The 15,869-nt window shown below is 36.0% G+C and overlaps 1 protein-coding gene across 1 annotated transcript in view; it reads left to right on the top strand.

Moving 5' to 3' along the window:
* Window positions 1-15,869, top strand: part of IL1RAPL2 (interleukin 1 receptor accessory protein like 2) — a 51,413-nt gene that overhangs the window by 23,805 nt on the left and 11,739 nt on the right. Inside the window, 3 exon segments of the mRNA XM_028523395.2 lie at window positions 9,855-9,982; window positions 9,985-10,000; window positions 10,003-10,026. Coding sequence (XP_028379196.2) covers window positions 9,855-9,982; window positions 9,985-10,000; window positions 10,003-10,026 — 168 coding nt within the window.

Here is a 15,869-nt window from a genome sequence, read left to right as displayed (position 1 = left end):
CCCTTCTAGTGTATTCTTCATTTCAGATATTGTATTATTCATTTATTTTCTTTAAATATTTACTGATTGATTTTTAGACAGGAAAGGAGAGAGGGAGAGAGAGAGAGAGAGAGAGATCTTTCTTGTTTTGTTGTTTGATTTATTTTTGCATTCATTGGTAGTTTCTTGTATGTGCCCTGAATGGGGATTGAATCCACAACCTTGGTATATCAGGACAATGATCCCACCAACTGAGCTAGTCAATCCCCACCCTATTCTTTGTTTTGACTGGTCATTTTCAATGATTTTATGCCATTTTTCATATCATTGAAATTCCCACAAAATCCCTTTAGCGTCCTTATAACCATTATTTTTAACTTTATATATATATATATATATATATCTGTTAGATCACTTGCCTTCATTCATTTTAGCTCTTTTTCTAGGGATTTCTTCTGTTTAGTATTTTGGGGCATGTTTCTTTGTCTCCCCATTTGGTTACTTCTTTGTGTTTGTTTCTGTGTATTAGTTGAATATACTAGGTCATTAGTCTTAGTATGGTGGTTTTATGCAGTTCGTGTCCTGTGGGACCTAGTAGCAGTCTCCTTGATCACTTGACAGGGTTCTCCAGAAATGTCCTTTGTGTGGGTAACGTGAGTCCTCCTGTTATAATTGAGTCTTGATTGCTGTTAGTGCATCTATGTTTGATTTTGGCCCTCATGCTGGCTGATTGTGAGGATTTTCCCTGATAATACTGTACAACTTTCTGTGTAGCTACTTAACACACAAAGTAGAATTTGCCTCTATGGGGTCTGGTGCCTGCTGAGTCCTCCCTTTGGATGTGCCAATTGTGGAGCTAATCGGATCCTGCTCTGATGTTTTCTGAAGCTGGCTAATCTGTGTGTTAGTAGTGTGGCCACTTAGGAGGAACTGTGGTTCAGGACAATGCCATACATTGCCTGGTACTGGCTCTGGAAAACCTGGTTTAAATTACAAAGTGATAAACAGTTTGTGGGTGGTTCTGCTGGGCCTTATTTTACATAGAAAGGTCTAAGCTGCATACTAAAGTGGGATTACACCAGCAATGAGCCCAGGGGAAAGTCGGTGAAAAGCCCAATCACTCTGAGATATGCCTCAACCTACCAACTGCCTAGGTTCAGTAACTGAAAGAGCTGTTGGCGGTACTTGAATTCCAAGGGATAGGTTCTACACCAAGGCTAGTTGCCACCTACAGGGTATCTTTACACCTTTGTGTTGGGGCAGGTTTGCAGGGAGACATGAAGGTAAGTCCAGCAGAGTTTATTAGGCCCAAAGAATTCATAATTTGGCTGTGTTGAAGGAAGGGCTCTGCACTGGTAGTTTGTGCTAGGGAAAAATGGCCCTCCTTCCTAGAGCCACACAACTTGGTCTATTCCTGGGTTTTTCCCAGACCTCCTGGCATACCCAACTCTGCAGGGTAGGGCTGCCAATAGTCTGGATTGTGGGTGAACTGAGACTATAGAGGGTGTGTTTAATGGAACTCAGTGAGGTGGAAACACTGGTCAGGATTACTGAAGGTAGGAAAATGGCCTCCATCCCAGAGCCACAAAACTCAGCTACTGACACCCTATGAGTGACTGGTACTTCTAAATCCTGGGCCCAGGCAGCTGTCTCCTCCACAGGGCATGATCTCTACATGGTTGGGTGACAGGCAGTCCAGGTGGTGGGGCCATTGCTTTCCCCCAGGCTCACACCATAAAGAAGGGAGTGCTCCAACCAAGAAAGATGGCATATGTGTTGTGGGAGAGGAACTTAGCACAGGGATCCTGGTGGCTGGACCTTCAGCTATCTGCTAGAGCCACAAAACCCAGTCTCTCCTCACCATACTCTAGTCTACTCTATCTTCACTCTGCAAAGCCCAAGGTAAGACACTGCGAATGAGATTGTATGCTCTGGCCCTTTGAGTGGATGCCTGTGTATTTGGTAGACTCCTGTCTCTCCCTGGCAGACAGAATCCCCACTGATTTTCATAACCAGATGTTATATGGGCTCCTCTTCCTTGCTCTGGTGCTCTTGCCTGCAGATCCACATATGGAGTTGATACTCCATGCTTCTCAGTGGGGACTGTTGTAGCTGAGATATCACTCCAGAATCTCAGCCTCTTCCTGTAGGAGCAGGGACAACCCTTTTCTTGTTTCTACCCTTCCTACCTATTTCAATGTGGCTTCTTCTGTAAATCCTTGGTCAAAAGACTTCTATTCAGCTAGGCTTCAGCTTGTTATTCAAGTTGATTATTCTATATTTTACTTGTAATTCCACTTTGTTTCTGGGAGGATGTGAATGTAACTTTCATCTATTCTGCCATCATCTTGGATCTCAAAATGCCTTCTTTTTTAATCTTTCCAATTTTGAATTGTATTCCTATGGAAATATATAAATGAACTAATGAAATAAACATTTAGGCCCCAATAACTAAATTCACAAAAGGACATGAACAGATATGTCATGTCATAAAAATGATTAAAAAATGAATTAATATTCCATTTCACTTGAAATTAAAGTGCCTTATTTTTAATAAAATGAAAACTCTCCAACAGACTGATGTCTTAGCCAGTTTTGGTATAATTCATTTCATTTCAATCCACCAAACCATGATTGCCTTATTTACTTTTATCTCTAAAATATTTAACCATTAAATATTTATTAAATACGTACTATGTGTTAGGCATTATGCAGGATGTATTCACATATATGTTTATCTGGGCCAGCACTACACATACACACACATTGACACATGCAAATACTATAAGAGGCACTAGGGATATAACAATCAACAAAGATATGCAGTCTTTGTACATTTGAAGCTAAGAATTTCACAATATATTCTGCATATCAGCAGAAGAATGAAGTTTATACAGGATGACTTTCTGACAGTGAACAGGATTAAGATGCAGTTTTAAAACAAGAAAGGCACTTTCTGAGGGTCATTCCTTCCATCACATCTTCGAATTTCCTCAGAAAACTAAAAATGGAACTGCTTTTTGACCTGGCAATTTCACTGCTAGGACTATATCCCAAGAACACTAAAACACCAATTCAAAAGAACCTATGTACCCCAATGTTCATAACAGCATAGTTTATAATAGCCAAGTGCGAGAAGCAACCTAAGTGCCCATCAGTAAATGAATGGATCAAAAAACTGTAATACATTTACACAATACAATGCTATGAAGCAGAAAGAAAGAAGGAGCCCCTACTCTTTGCAACAGCATGGATGGAACTGGAAAGCATTATGCTAAGGAAAATAAGCCAGGCAGTGAAAGACAACTACCATATGATCTCACCTTTAACTAGAACCTAATCAACAAAATGAACAAGTAAGCAAAATATAACGAAAGACACTGAAATTGACGACAGGCTGACAGAGACCAAAGTGGAGAGGGGAGGGGATCATATGGGAAAAAGGTGAAAGTTTTACAGAAAGAATCATAAAGGACAATTGGACAATAATAAGGGGGGGTGGAAACACGGGAGGGAGGTGGGGAGGGCTGGAGGGGTGGGGAAGGGTGAGGGGAAAAGGCAGAAAACTGTACTTGGAGAACAATAAAAAATGTTTTAAAATACAAGCCTCAACAAATTCAAGAAAATTGAAATCATACCAAGCATTTTCTCCGACCACAAGGGGCTGAAACTAGAAACCAACTCCAAGGAAAAAAAAAACCAAAAACACTCAAAATCATGGAGATTAAACAACATGTTATTAAACAATGAATGGCTCAAGGATGAATTAGGGATGAACTCAAAAAGTTTCTGGAAACAAATAAAAATGAACTCACAATTTATGGGAAACAGCAAAGGCAGTCCTGAGAGGGAAGTTCATAGCAATACAGGCCTACCTAAGACAGAAACATTTCAAACAAACAGCCTAACCCTGTGCCTACAAGAACTCAAGAAACAACAACAAAGACAGCCCAGAGCAAGTAAAAACAAGGAAATGACCAAGATCAGAACAGAATTAAATGACATAGAGACTAGAAGCAAAATTCTAAGGATCAATGAATCCAGGAGCTGGTTCTTTGAAAAGATAAACAAATCAAAAAGCTTTTAAGCAGGATAATGAAGAAAAAAAGGGAGGACCGAAATATACACAATCAGAATGAAAGAGGAGAGATTACAACTGATACCACAGGAATATGAAGGATTGTAAGAAATTACTATAAAGAATTGTATGCCAAGAAATTTGAAAACCTAGGTGAAATGGACAAATTTCTAGAAAAATATAATCTTCCAAAACTCAATGAAGAAGCAGAAAGCCTGAACAGACCAATACCAGCTGATGAAATTGAAGCAGTAGTCAAAACACTCATGACACACAAAAGCCCTGGACCAGATGGTTTCACAGTTGAATTCTATAAAGCATTTAAGGGAGAGCTAACCCCTGTCCTTCACAGACTATTCCAAAAAATCCAAGAAGATGGAAGACTCCCAAACTCTTTATATGAGGCCAACATTATCTTAATCCTAAAACCAGATGAAGACACAACAAAGAAAGAAAACTTCAGGCCAATATCCCTGATGAACATACACGCTAAAATCCTCAACAAAATATTGGCAAATTGCATCCAACAATACGTTAAAAAAATCACAAACCATGACCAAGTGGTATTCATCCCAGGTATACAAGGATTGTACAATATTCACGAATCAATAAATGTAATACATCATATAAACAAAAGCAAAGACAAAAATCACATGGTGATATCAATAGATGCAGAAAAATCATTTGATAAGGTACAGCACCCATTTATGATAAAAACACTCAGCAAAGTGGGACTAGAGGGAGCATTCCTCAACATAGTAAAGGCCATATAGGACAGACCTACAGTCAACATCATACTCAATAGGCAAAATCTAAAATCTTTTCCACTAAGTTCAGGAACAAGACAAGACTGTCTACTTTCACCACTTCTATTCAACATAGTATTGGAAGTTTTACCCACACCTATCAGACAAGAAAAGGAAATAGAAGGCATCCAAATTGGAAAGGAGGAAACAAAACTCTCCTTGTTTGCAGATGACATGAGAGTGCACATAGAAAATCCTGTAGACTTCGCCAAAAAACTGCTCAACCTAATAAATGAATTTGGCAAAACAGCAGGATACAAAGTCTATATCCAGAAATCAAAGGCATTTTTGTATACCAACAATGAAACATCAGAAGCAGAAATCAAGAAAAACATCCCATTTGATATAGCAACAGGAAAAATAAAATACCAAGGAATAAACCTAACCAAGGAGGTAAAATACCTGCACTCAAAAAACTACACAACACTGAAGAAAGAAATCAGGGAAGACACAAACAAATGAAAACATATACCGTGTTCATGGATCAGAAGAATCAACATCATCAAAATGTCCATATTACCCAAAGCAATTTACACATTCAATGCAATACCATTTAAAGTACCAATGGCATATTTCCCAGACATAGAACAAACACTTCAGAAATGTATATAGAACCATAAATGACCCTGAATAGCAGCTGCATTGAGAAAGAAGAATAAAGTAGGAGGAATCACAATACTTGATACCAAACTGTATTACAAGGCCATTGTAATCAAAACAGCCTGGTACTGGCATAAAAACAGGCACATGGACCAATGGAACAGAACAGAGAGTCCAGAAATAAACCCAAGTCTCTACAATCAATTAATATTTGACAAAGGGGGCAGCAACATAAAATGAAGTTAAAATAGCCTCTTCAACAAATGGTGTTGGGAGAACTGGACGGCCACATGCAAAAAAATGAAACTTGAACACCAACTTACACCATATACAAAAATAAATTCAAGGTAGATAAAAGACTTAAATATAAAACATGACACCATTAAAGCCCTAGAGGAGAACATAGGTAGGAAAATCTCAGATATCTCACGCAGAAAATTTTTACTGACTTGTCCCCTAGAGCAAGGGACATAAAGGAAAGAATAAACAAATGTGACCTCATCAGAATAAAAAGCTTTTGCACAGCTAAAGAAAACAGTATCAAAATTAAAAGAGAACCAACGGTATGGGAAAACATATTTGCCAATGATACGTCAGACAAGGGTTTAATCTCCAAAATATAAAAAGAACTCACATGGTTCCACTCTAAGAAGACAAGCAACCTAGTTAAAAAAATGGGCAAAGGACTTGAACAGACACTTCTCCAAGGAGGACATACAGAGAGTCCAGAGACACATGAAATGATGTTCAATATTGCTAGCTATCAGAGAGATGCAAATTAAAACCACAATGAGATAGCGCTTCATACCAGTCAGAATGTCCATCATAAACAAAGAAACAAACATTAAGTGTTGGAGAGGTTGTGGGGGAAAAAGGGACCCTAGTGCACTCTTGGTGGGACTGCAGACTCGTACAACCACTATGGAAAACAGTATGGAATTTTCTCAGAAAATTAAAAATGGATCTGTCTTTTGACCCAGCAATTCCACTGCTAGGATTATATTGTAAGAACTCAGAAACACCAATCCAAATGAACCTATGCACCCCAATGTTTATAGGAGGACAATTTACAATAGCCAAGTGTTGGAAGCAACCTAGATGCCCATCAGTAAATGAATGGATCAAAAAACTATGGTTCATTTACACAATGGAATTCTATGCAGCAGAAAGAAGGAGCTCCTACCCTTTGCAACAGCATAGATGGAACTGTAAAGCATTATGCTAAGCAAAATAAGCCAGGCAGTGAAAGACAAATACCATATGATCTCACCTTTAACAGGAATCTAATCAACAAAACAAACAAACAAGCAAAATATAACTGAAGACACTGAAATGGAGAACAGGCTGACAGTGACCAGAGGGGAGAGGTGATGGAATTTCGGGGGAAGGGTTTGATGGAACAAGTATAAAGGACACATGGACCATTATAAGGTTTAGGTGGATATGGGAGGGAGGAGAGGAGGGCTAGAGGGTGGGCTGGGAATGGGGTAAATGGCCGAAAACTGTACTTGAGCAACAATTAAAATAAAATAAAATAAAATAAAATAAAATAAAAAGTGTTAATAAATAAATAATTATTAAGTATAAACATTACAGAATAAACTGCAGAACATCCAAAATAAATAAGTAAAAAATAAAACAATAAAGTACAGGTGTGACAACAGGAAAATTCTTCCACAGACAGTTTGGTTCCCTTCCTCATAACTTCTCTTTTCATTGGGGACTGCATATCTATGTTGAGTCCTCTTGTTTATAATGCTCTGACTGCATTGTACTCTATTTCTTAGTGTCTCAGATGAGCTTAGCACAATTTAACATGGAGGAAGGCTGATTAGCCTTGCCTAGCAAAGGGCTATCATTGAATTGCTAGTTTTAAAACAATTTGTAGGTTTTTCTGTTAACCTTATTTGCATCATGTTGTTTATTGTGCTCCATCCATCTTGTTCTTCTCTGTAAGCAATAGTTGTGGCTATCCATGTGGTTTATTTGGCTATATATACATAAAGCTGAAGTGCATTTTTAAGGCTGTGGTATCTGCATCACTACTTGCTAGCTACTTGGCATCCTGGAGCTTCTTGGACATATGACATGGTAGGTTTGAGAGCTCTCTTCCTGCTTTCTCCAGCCACCATAAGTTCTTCACCTTTAGTTTATCTTAAAGGGAAATGACCAAAACTAGAGGCAAACATTTTTTTCAAACAATATATTCTAGAATATTAGGTAGAATTTATTATCCAGACATGTTGGATGTTAACACATATCAAAGTCATTTGTGTTCATTGTCATAACTTGATTTGGGATATGTAAATAGAGAAATATTTTTCTAGTGGAAAGCCTTTGTGGCACTATGTAGACTAAGATATATGTGCAACAAGTAATGATAGGATCAGGAATATGTGAGTTTAGCCATGGTTGGACACCATAAGTCGTAGTCAGGACAAACAATGGGGCAAGAATCTAGAAAGCCTGGTAAGGTAAAAGAGTCAGGTTGACTCATACTGCATGTTCAACAAATTATTGTCAAAAGAATTAATTAAGTAGTTGAATTTGGGGAGGTTTGTGAGATAAGGAAGTTGTCAAAGTCAGAGGAAAAAAGGTCTAGTTTGATAACATGGACATTATGGAGTTTGAGGCAGCAAGATCATCCTCCAGGAACAATGAAACATATTCTGTTCATAGGAGTGGAGTTGTGTGTCCTTTGGACTATTTTATTCTTCCAGCTGTTTATCATCACAAATTGTAAGTCCCAGGTGAAGAATTATAGCGCAAGAAAGTCAAGTGCCAGCAGGTGCATCCTAAGCTTGATTGGAACAGGAGCAGAGGTGCTAGGATTACTGGGAGGTTCTTGCATTAGCTATGCATATGAACATTCTCTCTTCCAAGTGTTTTTTTTTAATGTATAACAGTGGAATGTGCCCCATTTTTAAGCCAAATTATCTCACCTATCCAGAGGAGCCCTTCATGTGCATGTGCTTCTAGGCAATCAAGTAACTCAACCAAGGTTTGTGGAAGCCTTTTCCAGCCAGAGGACATGCAAAACTCCTGGCTTCAGGTACCATCTTAACATAAATAACCAGAGTTCCTTTCATGTGAGGGTGGTGAAGGTTGGAATCTTCCTAGAATTAGAGCAACATAGTCCTGCCTCTTATATCTCTAGTAGTTAAAGGGTCCTGCCTATTCATATCATAGGGTTTTTATATATCTTTATATGCTTACCCTTTTTTCCTCCTTCAGTAGGTAGAACCAAATCATTGATAGTATAGGTAAGTGAGTGGCTGCTTCATTATGTAAAATACCTTTTGGTCAGGTTTTAATTATATTCTAGATCTGTTTTAATGGAAAAATATTGATGTGTTTTAGAAATAAATCTTGAAATGTTTGCCTGTCTTTTAAAATTAGTATTTGCAGGTATATGGGTTTAATAAATACTAATAATTCCATATGAATCTATGCTCACTATGGTAAATTTTAAAATAATTTTTTCTTAAGTAAGGGGCTTTTGAAAAGCACTATAACTATCCTAAAACCAGTGGGGGCTAATACCTTGAGTAATATTGTATTCATTAATATTTTTTCAAGAAAAATATATGTGGAGAGGTTGGCTCTAGGCCAATATAGCAATGGAGGAAGAATACACATTCTCAAGGCACAGTTATCTCTCTGACTAAATATGTGAAGAGAAAAACCTAATTTGTCAATACTGGAAAGATGCATATTTTGAAACAAAGCCTTCTTTTTGAAGTTCGTGTCAAATTAGTTGGCCATGGATTGAAGAAGAATAATAGGGAATGCACTTGTATAAAACCCAGCTGGTGTCTCTAATATTTGGTAATTAAGTGCTTTTTGTATATGAAGATGATAACACTAACCAACTAGAAATATGGCATGTGCTGTGATTAGTGTCTCTAGGGCTGAGGCTGGATTATTACCATCTTCCACACTCCAGGGCCCAGCCACTCTTGCATCTCTTGCACATATTTGTGCAAACAAGGTGTAGTCTGTGACCAAGTAACAAATCCAAGCCACTGGCACAGAAAAAACTTCAAATCCATGCCTTTGGTCTGTTTAATCCTGCATTCAAATACACTGACCTAATTATTCAGACATCACTGAATATCACAAGTATATATAGTCCCAAAGAGTCACAAGTAATAATTCTATTATTCTACTTGACTGTGGCCCATTACATAAAAGTTTCATGTCATATAATATGATTAAATTATGTTAAAATGTACTAGATTTCTTATAGCATGACAGATGACTTATTTTTTCCAATTATTAACAACAGTCACTGATTATAGTGCTTATTCCAGTCTGTTAATGGTTATAGATTTTTAGTACTTTAAGAGAACCTGCTAATATGTGCAACCTTTTTGTTCTTTATATTTAAGACAACAAGGAATATGATGTTTATCTCTCTTACATAAAAGTGGACCAAGATACTTTAGACTGTGGCAATCCTGAAGAAGAGCAGTTTGCTATTAAAATACTGCCAGGTGTCCTAGAAAAACATTATGGATATATAAACTCTTCATTCCAGAAGAGACCTGATTCCAAGTGGAAGTAAGTACTTTCATGTTTTGTATTTTAAATGTTTGATTTCTTTTAGGAACTAATGGAAGTTTCAAATATTAGAGACAAGTATTTAGATAGTTGTTTCTCACAGATTTTACTAAATTAAAAATTCTCCCCAATGCCTGTGTTCTCACATTTTATCATCCACATTTTTTGAAAGGCACTCACTTATATTTCAGGTATGGTTTTGAAATTGTGCCTTAATGGTGTTTTTATTCTATTGCCTTTGTGTTCTGAGAAAATATATTCCTTAAAAAATAATTTGTATAAGTCAGTTAAAGTCTTTTCAATGCATTTCAATTGCAAAGCTGGTCTTTTCTCATTGGGCTTCTACCTATACCTACAATCATTTTCCCTAGTAACTGAATTTATGCCTTGTCACTCATTTTCAGATTTATAGAAAAAAACACTTAAAAAGATATGTGAGGCCACTGGGAACTGCACTTTCAGTGTGTATTTAAATTACTTTTAAGAAATTCTGGATCATGTGGGCTTGAATGCTACTTTTAAATTATTTTACATATTGAAGGCTGTATTTTTGCTTTTAGAAAAAAAATCAGGTTCAAGTAAAAATATATACTTAGTTCCTATTAATGTTCAGAGTGCTGTATAGGGTAAAGTGTAAAGGCAGTTCAGAAAAGCCTAAGATATGGACCCTGCTGTCAAAAAGCTTAAAATGCCATTAAGGGAAAATAAAAGTGTTAGAATTAATTTGCATGTGGGTTTATATTAATATCCTTGAGAGGAGGAAGCTGAAATGCGACCACAAATCAGAATATGGTCATTTATACACATACAATAACAAATTAAAAAGGTTATATTTTCAGTACTTCACAGTATATAAATATTTTTTCACATGCATCACTTTATTTCATCTTTACAATAACCCTATGTAGAGAGAGAGAGAGCAGGTACTATCCTCCTATGAATGAGGAAATAAGGACTCAAAGAATACCTAGATCACACAGCTGGCAAGTGGTAAAGCTGGAATTAGAATGTAGATCTCTTTGATTCTGGTTCTCACTTCATTAAATCATGCTATTCTTCAATTACATTTATTCAGATTATTAGCAGTCCACAGTGGTCACTAAACTGGTAGATAAATTGAAACAACTGAGTTTGGATTGTCCATCTCTTTTCTCACACTGTATATGTGTCATGTATATTTGTGTGCATGTGAATATGCACATTTACACATGCAAAGAATAAGGAAAACAGTATTTACTGCTCCATTACTTTCCTGCACCACAAATGAAAGAATTCCCAAACTTCTTCCCATAGTCCTTTGCTTCTTTCTTTTTGTAATTTTCTTCATTTTCATGACTTCACATACCATGTCTACATTGATCAAGCCCCAATGAACACAATGATACCTCAGAGTCATTTTTTATTCTTCTGTATCTCTCTCCCAATTCCAGTGTCCATTGCATCTTTTTCATTCTCACTTCTACTGTTCTAGTATAGGCATTAATTACCTGATTTCTGAAATGTTGATTAGTCTCTACCTTCCCTGTTTTTTCTCTCATCCATCTGGTCCTACTAATATGTATACCTCCTTGATCACATCACTTCTCTATTCAACATCATTAAATTATTCACCATTCCCTATAGGATAAAATTTATAACTCTTAAGTAAACATTTCTACAGCCTGGTGCCAACCTATATTTATCTTCTAAAATTATTTCCTACCATTTATTCTACTTACTCCTTCTACTCTAAATTGTACCTTTTATATGCATTGTGTGTCCCTGTAATGCTTTTGTTCATGTTAGTTTTTTATACCTTTATAAATCCTACTTAACCTTCTCCGTACAACTGCCTCTATGAAACGTCTGTAATAATTTCTCTAGCCCTGTAGATTATAATTACTTGTTTGACCATAAATTTTGTACTCTTTTGATATTTTGTATTATTTTATGTATATTCCCACCTAGTTATGGCAGCAAGATTGTAAGCTTCATGAGGGCAGGAATTATATCTCATTTATTTTCATACCCCTGTCTTCATCTAAGCAGAATAATTGGATGCTTCATAGATGCTTGTTGATTTTGTTTGAACAGTGTTGTCTTAAAACAAGAGGAGATAATGAGAATAAAATAAGTAAAAGTTTATTTGTTTTTTATTTAGTTTTCAATTAGTTTATATTCAATATTTTTTTGTATTTCAGATGTACGTCATAGATTTTTACATGACAGTATGTGAAAGGTACTTTCTTTTTTTTGTATATTTGGAAACCTGATTATGTTATATTTTAACCAGGAAGAACAGATTCATGACATTGTAAAAATTGAGGGAACTATACATAATATAAAAATTAACATGATAAATTATACAATTCATTGGCTTTGGAATCTGGATAATGTTGTACCACCATCAGCTATCAAGTTCTTGAACATTTTCATTATCGTAAAAGGAAGTCCCATACAGTTCAGAGTACTTTCCATTTTTCCAAGCCTCATTCTCTCATGATCTCTAAGCTCTTTCCTGTTTCTATGGCTATGCTCCATTTTTTATGTACAGATGCCTACATATATCACTTCCAATTGACAGAGCTTCATTAGTCAATTGTTTGTGAAAGACATTTTCTTAAACAAAGTGAAAATGAAAGTTTCAAAGAAAATTTCTACTGAAAGGGAAAAATGTGATTAAATAATAGAGACAGTGTTAATCCTTAAAACAAGCTAATGAGTATATTACTTTTATTTTTTCAAATATTTGCAAAAATAGCTACAAGATGTTAATTAATCATTAATAAAAATTAAAAGACTTCTTTACTATTTTTGGCCTTACTCATTATATTAATATGTATGTTTTGTATTGTTCCCCAAAACATCTTGTTAAATGTAGAAATTCTGTAAAACCTACATTTACAGTGATAATAGCTTAAATGGTATTAAACTAACATCATTACCAAAGTAGAATTTATATTCAATGTCAGACTAGTCATCTTCAGCAAAACTCAGTGTGGTGCTGGTCTTTTCACTTTCTTGCATTACAAAATTGTTAGCCCCACAAATAACCGGTCTTTATCAACCTTACCAAGTGAATAAAAATAGCAGTTTTTAAGTCTGAATATTTCAACATCATCTTTATTCTGAACTAGAAAACAATGATTCACCATTGTACACATTAGAAATGGAAACAGGAACAATATGGAAAACAGGAGATCCACTTTACCTGAGACTCAGTAGATGACACTTGCTTATTGTATAAATAAGCAGCTATTTGTACATGGGTGAGAATGAGACCTAGAGAGAATTAGGGGGAGAAGGATGCATCTCAAAATTGTGTCCTGCTAGTGCTCACAGATAGTCTAGTTCGATGACTTGACAAGTGAATTGAATCAACCTGCTATGTTAATTTAGCCAAACATGTGGTAAAATGTTTTATACCTCATTGAGTCAGCTACTTATTTGGATGACTTCATTGAAATTAATTAGTTATTTTGCTGCATTATAGACAGGTCTGAACATCTTTCTTGATCATAGAGTATAAGGCTAGTACAAGTTGTATTTTCTAGCTCAAAACTTCATTAGCTGCGGACTATAACACACCGCATAGATGATAGGGGTTGTCACCTACTATACCTTGGAATTTAAAGAACTTAGCATAAAAACACCCATGGAGATGCTATCATAATGGGCAGATATTTTACAATTCATAACAATGACCTTAATTTTTTTGAGATTATACAACTGTCATACAGAGCAGAGAGTTGGATCCTGGATACCCAATGGTGCACAGGAAGAAAGACTCAATTGACACAACTATGCGATTTTTAGTTGCAACCACTGGAGGCTGTTTGACTTTGATCCTTCCTTCCTAAACAAGGTAATTCATGTTCTCTTAATTCTGATTTATGAGTATAACCTGCAAAAAATCATAAAAAGGTCCTTTGACAATTTTTCTTTTCCATCAACATTTCAGAGCTGGCAGAGCAGTTACCATGTCATAATTAATGAGTTTTTCCTCAGCATTTTTAGCACACACTTAGGAAGTCGATGAGCCATATGAATAATGTACTTGATTTATACATGAATGAAAGAGTAGAACATTTTGGACTTGGGATATGTATGTTATTAATGAAGCTTCTGTAGTCAGTATTTGTAGCCATCACTACAGATTTAACAAATTTTGCTATATAAATATAGAAACATTCCTGCAGAAAAGGGAGACCTAGTTACAATATTATAAGTTATGTTTGTCCCTCACATCTCATTTAAAACATGTTGTCCCAACACTACTTGTTCCTCCAAAAACTAGCAATGAGGACTTTGAGGACTATAGAAGCAGACTTCATAATGTTCTTGATTTACAACAATAATTTTCTATTTATCAAATCAATGAAGTCTGTGACATAAACCCATTCATATTTAACACCTTCGGTTTGATGTATCTTCAGTTTTTTATTGCACCACTCTCATGGTATTCCAACTCAATATTATTAACACATAAAACTTTCCAATGCATACAGTTTAAAAGTACATGAGTGGGAATGAATCTCTCTCCACATCCTTCCCTCTCTCCCACCTCATCTTTCTCTCTCTCTCCCTCCTTCTCCTAAGAGTTCTTAAAAAGCTTCAATATGGTCATGACACTTTCCATTGTGAGGTCAACGTGTCTGAACCCTTCTCATATAGCCTACTAGGGAAGTGTCCTTTGGTCATCATGAACCAGCAGAGATGGGGAGATTTGACATAAATATTTTCTCTTAATGCTAAAATTAAAAGTCTTCAAATATGGATATTATTTCCATAGCAGTGACCTACATTTCCATTTTTGGACCTGTGGCCAGGATCTTTCTTATGTTTTCTCAGGTATGGTGCCTGAATGTGGCAAGAATTCCCACCTTCCAGTATAAGTTTGGTCTGTTTTTTCCCAGGCTAGAAACATGTGCCCTGAGAATAGCAAAAGGAACTTTGTTGTGAACAGGCATCTTAATGTCAGAAATGACAAACAACCAAAAGAAAACCAGATTTAAAAGAAAAAAAAAAACCTACTCAAAACTATCTAGAGACAAAAACTTGAGAAGCAGAGATTTTCTCACCCCTACAGCTGCTGAGTTTTGTGGTGTAAAGTACTATACACAGAACACATTGTGCTCATGGGGCTTAGTAGATCCTTGAGGAATGAACAGATTTGCTCAGAATCTGACATGTGACCAATGGAACCCAGCTGTGTGACTGAAATCCTGAGATTGGGGAAATTTTTGGATGAGTACCATTTGGCCCTTGAGCCTATTTTATCTCAGTGTTTCTGCAGAGATTTAAAAAATACGAAAATTTATTAAGTTGGGTTGAAGGCTATTGATCAGATGGAGAGCATAGCATTCTAAGACTTAGAGCAGAAATATCCCAAACCTATATGTTTTGTTTGCCTTTAGAAAAAAGAAATGAAATAAATAAATAAATAAATAAATGCAGCATTTAATAACAATTTCATTTATATATACTGCATATATATGCAATATTTATTAACAATTTAATTTTAAATATATTTTATTGATTACACTATTACAATTGTCCGATTTTTTCCTCCCCATTATGCACCTCTGCCCTGCACCCCCATCCATCCAGCATTACCCACCTTAGTTTATGTTCATGTGTTGTACATATAAGTTCTTTGTGATCTACATTTCCTATGCTATTCTTAACAAATCCCTGTCCATTTTGTACCTACCAATTATGATTCTTATTCCTTGTACCATTTCCCCCATTCTCCCCCTCCTACTCCCCCTCCCCACAGATAACTCTCCATGTAATTGCCATTTCTGTGATTCTGTTCCTCTGCTAGTTCTTTGCTTAGTTTGCTTTTGTTTTTAGGTTCAGTT

Source organism: Phyllostomus discolor, chromosome X (assembly GCF_004126475.2).
Source record: "Phyllostomus discolor isolate MPI-MPIP mPhyDis1 chromosome X, mPhyDis1.pri.v3, whole genome shotgun sequence".
NCBI classification, from domain to species: domain Eukaryota; kingdom Metazoa; phylum Chordata; class Mammalia; order Chiroptera; family Phyllostomidae; genus Phyllostomus; species Phyllostomus discolor.
This window is presented reverse-complemented; position numbering and strand designations above follow the sequence as displayed.